The sequence below is a fragment of the Fulmarus glacialis genome, unplaced genomic scaffold (assembly GCF_000690835.1).
Source record: "Fulmarus glacialis isolate BGI_N327 unplaced genomic scaffold, ASM69083v1 scaffold38094, whole genome shotgun sequence".
In the NCBI taxonomy this organism is placed as follows: Eukaryota; Metazoa; Chordata; class Aves; order Procellariiformes; family Procellariidae; genus Fulmarus; species Fulmarus glacialis.
Window position 1 is genome coordinate 23,477 of NW_009206820.1, and position 6,030 is coordinate 29,506.

The window sequence follows — 6,030 nt, forward strand, 5'->3', positions numbered from 1 at the left end:
CAAGAATTGGGAAGGGAACACAGCTGGGACAGGGAGCGAGCAGCTGTGTGGTGCTTAGTTGCCAGCTGGCATTAAACCACAACAAGAAGCTAAACTTTTGCAACACTACAAATTAGGCTTTATCTGCTTTGACATTAAATCTCCTCTGTGATGCGCAGGCAGTACACTCGGGGCAGAAAGAGCCTCACCAAGCCCTACACACTGGACAGGTTGTCTCCCCAACTCTGAACTTGCATAAACCTGGTTCTGGCTGGGGATCTGCTGCAGGGCTGTGGAGGATGCAAGCAGAATGCAGCACCAGCTGCGGCTGTGAAAAACAGCAGGGCCACAACTGCCCAACACTGCACCAAGGGAGGAGCAAGTCTCTGCACAACCCTATGATAATACAAAGAGTACGACTGTGGTTTCTCCCCACCCCCTTAATTCCCAACATAGGAAAAGCCAAATTGAGAACCACAGCGGTTGAGTCACCAACACGATTGTTTCCAGCCTGATTCCCCCGACCTGCACCAAATACTTCATGCATGAAGACATCCCATATACCCCCTTATATATTGTGTATCACCCCAGTTTGCAGCAGACAAGAGAGGAAGAAATAGGAATATCAGAGCCATCTCTTTTTAATAGGGTATTCGAGTAGCCCTAAACCAATACTATCACTTATTTGTATTTTAAAATATGCAAACTATTTCAGGACTGTGTGGCTGACCAGGGACAGATGCAGTCTATGGGGAAGAAGAGCACTGCGTGACAGCGTTATGTGATTGGAAGGGAGGCCTCCCCAAACACTGATGCTAAGTGGTAATTAACTGGCCTCGAACTCCTACCCCTTCCACCCAGAAACCTGTGTCAGTAGGGTAAATGTTTTGGCAAAGCCTGTGCTAAAGCACTGAGAATAGTTTAAAGGCCAAACTCAGTTTCAGCACGTACACCATGCTGAGCTATTCTGGGCTTTATAAGGATTTAAATTCCAGCCACATGCAGCAATACTGCATGGACAGGCAACAGTGAAACTGCTATTTTGGGAAAGGCACAGAGTGTTATGTTGCTTTTTTTCCTAAACCACTTAAATTAAGTATGCTGCCTCTTTTTTGGGATTCATTTCCTTATTAGATTAAGTTTATAGCATTAATAAATCAACTACAAAATACTTTTCAGCCTTGTTTCCTGTCTACATGGTGAAACTCATAGATACTACTTAGGTGGGAGAGAGAGAGAGAGAGAACGAGTGTGGCACTGCTTTGCTGAAAGGTTTCTATTTTGATAATGTGCAGTATTTACATATTCCTGGGAGATTCAGTTAAGACACATTCACTTCGGGCATTATTGAAGGTTCTTCAGCCATGTAATTACACATATTCTGCACTACACAAACACCAGCATAAACCAGCACATTCTGTTTAACATCAGCATTAAGAGCAGAAAGACCCACAGACCTGTAACGAGTGGCTTGCTCCATCTCAATGTCCTCAAGATGAAATTCTGCCCACGGATCAGGCATGTGCTTAGCTTTCTGAACAGCATGTTTCCAGGTTTCCTGAAGAAGTTACAAACTGGCACGTTATTTATAATCAGCAGAAACTCACAACAACGGCATTTTCTAGAGCACATCAGGATCCCAATGCTACGAAGATGCAACTACACAACCCCCCAAAGACGACCACTCTGACATTTTATAGCTTCAAGTATAATGAGACACAGTTCAGAAATATAAAGCATCACATTTCAGTTCAATTTGCACCGCCGTAAAGTTACTGAGAACAGAATCTGGTCTAATGTATACCATATATAATTTGCAAAAACTGTTGTAATTTGCAAATATCTCTAACATACGCTGCAAATAGTGATAAGTCACACCTAGATATTAATTCACTTTTACTGTTTTGATTTTTAACTTTTTGTAACTAACAGCATATGCTGGCAGTGTAAGCATAAGAAGTCCATTAGCGATAGAGCAATATGGATGAAGAAAAATTGGCCCCAAAATTGTGCTCAGCATAAGAAGAAATTAGAATGTTGTAAAAATGGATTATTATAACAATTCCAGACAAGTAGCTACTTCAATCTCCACCAAGTCAACAGTAAAAAAATCAAAGGAGTTTTCTGGAATATACAGTCTTTCTCTACCAGCCAATTTGGATGCTTTTCTCTTAACATTTTGATCTCCCTCTTTTTACATTGTACTGTTCCAAGAGGACTGGAGATATAATCCTGTGATGTTCCGAAGGCAAGGTAAGCAGGAGAAAAGGCCACTCTGGAACCCCACCAGTAAAGAAATACTTCAGATTTTGTTACTGCCTCTCTGACTGAATGGCAAGTATGCAGAAACAGTAACTTTTAAAATATTGTTTGGTTTTTTCTTCCTTTAGAATTTAAATCTCAATCAAAACTTTTTAAAAAAATACAGTATAAATTGGTGTCAGCAATGACATCAAGGAAGTTAGGAAGTTTTTGAAGCAGCTGAGCTTTTAAATTGTTCATGTTTATTTTTATTTCAGCAGTAAATCTGCATACCTTGCAAACAATTTAAATGCTCCCCTTTCTGACAATAAAATCACAAAATGAACACAATACTACAATGAAGAAAACAAGTTTAAAAGACATGCTGAGAAAGATTTCCTACATGTTTCATAAGAAAATGAAGTTGCCCTCAGATCATGTGATGATACACATTTCATATGGACCTGGGAACTTCCATACTTGAATATATATGAAAGAAATGGGGAGAAACAGAAACAAGTAGAATTGCTTGGTCAATTATCTATGTCAAATGATTCCTGAGTAGGGTCCCCTTCCAAAAGGTGATCTGTATCCATGCTGGTAATGATTTAAATAAATTAATTACTTGTGCTTGATCTTGTGAGGTGCTTTGTACAAAAGCTGTATTCTAATCTTCAAACAAACAGAATTTGGACTTCATGGAACTGGTGCTAACAGCGCAATTTTTCTCCTGCTGTAGGCATATGGCTGCCATACAGACTAAGTAGATGTCTTGCATCCATTCTATTCTTGTCCACAGTAGGAAATACTGTGAAGAAACAACTACAAATGTGTGCTTTAAAAGAAGTGATATTTCAGGGTAGAGAACAGGTATCTTTTTTAGTTTTGACTTGATGACTTCTATGGGCTGAGGCAAGCAGTTCTCCCAGATAATAAAATAATGAACAAAAAAAGGCCATAAAAGGGAAAAAAACAAAACAAAAGAAAAAATCTTAATGCATCTATTAGATACGGTGTTCACATTTTCTTTTTAACCTACCCGACTATGGTCAACCACAGAGCCGTGCTTAGAACGATGCTGTGTGTCATTCTAAAGGATGCATGAGAAACATAAAAGTAGGAAAATACATGTGATAAGACAAATGACTGACAAAGAGTCTCTGTTCTCTTTGTTAATTTAAAAAAAAAAAAAAAGATTTTTCTGCTTAAAAGCCACTCTTCAATTTATATTCCTAATTTAAGTTCATTCTTAGAACGTCTGTGAACTATTGCGGTAAATTGGCAACTTTTTTAATTGGAAAACAGGCGTTAAAAGGATCTTGCCTATTAACTAGCTAATTAAACATTGCTGAGTCCTGTTTAAAGGCAGAGAGTTAACAGTAACACTTCTATCTGTCTCTGCATTTCATTATCAATGCCCCACTCTGCCACTAGCTTTGGAGTCCGAGAGGTGGACTCTGATCAGACCAGGCTGTGGTGGTTTAAGATGTTATCAGTCCTGGCTGTCTGCTTCACTCTGTGTTGGAAGTCACCATTTCTGCAGCCTAAGCAGCAGATGGAGACTTGCCTGCTCCACATCTCAACCCAATGCATCCTATCTTATCTGTGATAGGAGCTAAAATGACAAACTAGACATTGTGGAGCCCAAAGCACAGGTACATATATTCTGCAGAAGCAACATGATAGCTTAGGAAGGAGGAAATAATTGCAATTTCTTAAGACCTTATCAGTTTTATCTCAGGCCACATGACTCAGAACTCACACTGCAAACCCAGAGGCAAGTGTTTAGTACGTGCTAAAATGTACACACAAATGAAGACTAAGCTCCCTATCAGGTCTTACTTGCTTAGCACAGCATACACTAAAATCTGTCCCCTTGTCTATATTAAACTTCTACTCTTCACGTTCCTTAGTAATATGTATCTTTTAATGTTTCTATTAACTAGCCTTGGTAAAAATCTTACTGCAGACAGGACATTTTCACTTTTAATGTGTTACTTAATATGTTAACTGACTGAAATAAACCATCTGGTATCTCTCCAGGAATAAAGCATGCATTAGGCACAACCAAGATTTTAGAATACCTATTAAATAAATATTATGTTAATATTTATAACAAGAAATGTGTTAATAAAACACATTAAATCCTAGTCTAGACAAAATCTAAGAGACATGCCAGTTTACCACAAATGGTGCACATTTGGAATATCTAAGCTATAGAGTGAATGTCACTTGCGTTCTTGAGGCCTGTGGGTTCGTCTCCCTTTGCCTGGCCTGATCTGTTCAAAGGGAGCCGAGTGGAACAGGACACACTGCCAAGGAAACACCAACTACGGCCCCTTGGACCTCTCTGCAATGCTGCAATTGCTGTTCATTTCAAAAAGGTCAGATACTGCTCAAGTACACTGTCAGGAACTACTGCCAGTGTGACACTTCATACCCAAGCATGAGAGTCAACATGTTAAAAGCTCCCTAAAAAGGAACTATAACCTGAAAACCTGTAATTACAATTTTATCACTTACAATTTTATTTGTCCAAATAAGAATATTATGGACTGTGAACTCTGCTTGGCAAAATCCATAATAAAGTATCTTCTGCCAGGCCCCAATTTAGCTTACAACAAGTACCATCTTTTAAATCTCCCAATCAATGTATTGCTTTTTTAATGGTTTGATCATAACGGCAGTGAATTGTTCTCCTGGAATCTGCTGCCTTTGTAGATGAAGATCTCCACTGAACTAAAAGGGACAATAAGCAATTCAATGGCAGTGTCAGACTATTGGCTTAATGGAATTAACTGCAGGTCTGGAAAAAACAAATGTATTTTTTCATTGAAAAGTGTTAGTTAGAAGAGATGAAGCAGTTAGAGAATCTCTCATGCCAACTAAGTAAAACAAAAACCTTACTGAAGGTTGGAGCCAATACTTACCTTAAAGCTAAAAGAGTTTCTAGGAGAAGAGCTTGAACTGTACTGTTCAGTTTTTGCTAAGTTGCTATAATAATTGTCAACTTTGATACCAGCAGACTTGTTAGAAACTGGATCATCAGTTATTGGACAGATAAAATAATTGTCTTCATCATCACTATCAGCATCAAGATAATTTCCGGAGTTCGCTGTAGTTGATCTAGCATTATCAATCCCTTCCATACGAAAAATAAGGTCCTCGTCTGCCATGTTTGTGGGAGGTCAGTTTAACTCCTGCAATGATTAAACCAGCCACTATTCCAATGCACATGCAAATGGAGGGAAGAAGCTGGGTGGGAGAGAAAAAAGAAAAAGGGTTGTTATTAAAAGAACAAATGATGCATGAAACTGATGTCAGCACACTGGCAGAAAAAAAATTATTTGCATATGGCTCTAAAAAAAAGATCCCGAAGTGCCAGATCTGGGTTTCCACAAGGCACTCAGTTTTTCAATTGCTACAAGATTGAGAAAAGAAGATAACCAAGTATAGAACAATACTATAAAATCTGAGGGACTGCAAACACCACCTGCTGCCTACTGCTGACATTTGTTAATGCTCTTATCTCCTCCACTGAATGTTTTTATTCTTCTTTATCTGAAATGCTGACTTTCACAACACTGGTCTTAGAAACTCGAGGCAGTTTTACCTCGAACACCACAGTCAGGTTTTCAAATTTTTTCAGGACAAGTCTTCTCAAGGATATTGCATACAAAATTAATAGCCAAAGGCGTTAGAAAGTATTATTGGGACAACATAGAAAATTGTCCCACTACTGCCAAGATTTAAGTTGGCTTTTAGTTTACATACAGCCAATAGTCTGCAGTGCAAAGCATGCTGCTGAAA

At 38.7% G+C, this 6,030-nt stretch overlaps 1 protein-coding gene across 1 annotated transcript in view; it reads right to left on the minus strand.

The window, feature by feature from the left end:
• Window positions 1-5,396, minus strand: part of EEF2K (eukaryotic elongation factor-2 kinase) — a 23,131-nt gene extending 17,735 nt beyond the window's left edge. The window contains exons 1-2 of the mRNA XM_009575886.1: window positions 5,151-5,396; window positions 1,437-1,537 (exon numbers count right to left, since the gene is read on the minus strand). Coding sequence (XP_009574181.1) covers window positions 1,437-1,537; window positions 5,151-5,396 — 347 coding nt within the window. The remainder of the gene's footprint in view (window positions 1-1,436; window positions 1,538-5,150) is intronic.
• Between the last annotated feature and the right edge of the window lie 634 nt (window positions 5,397-6,030).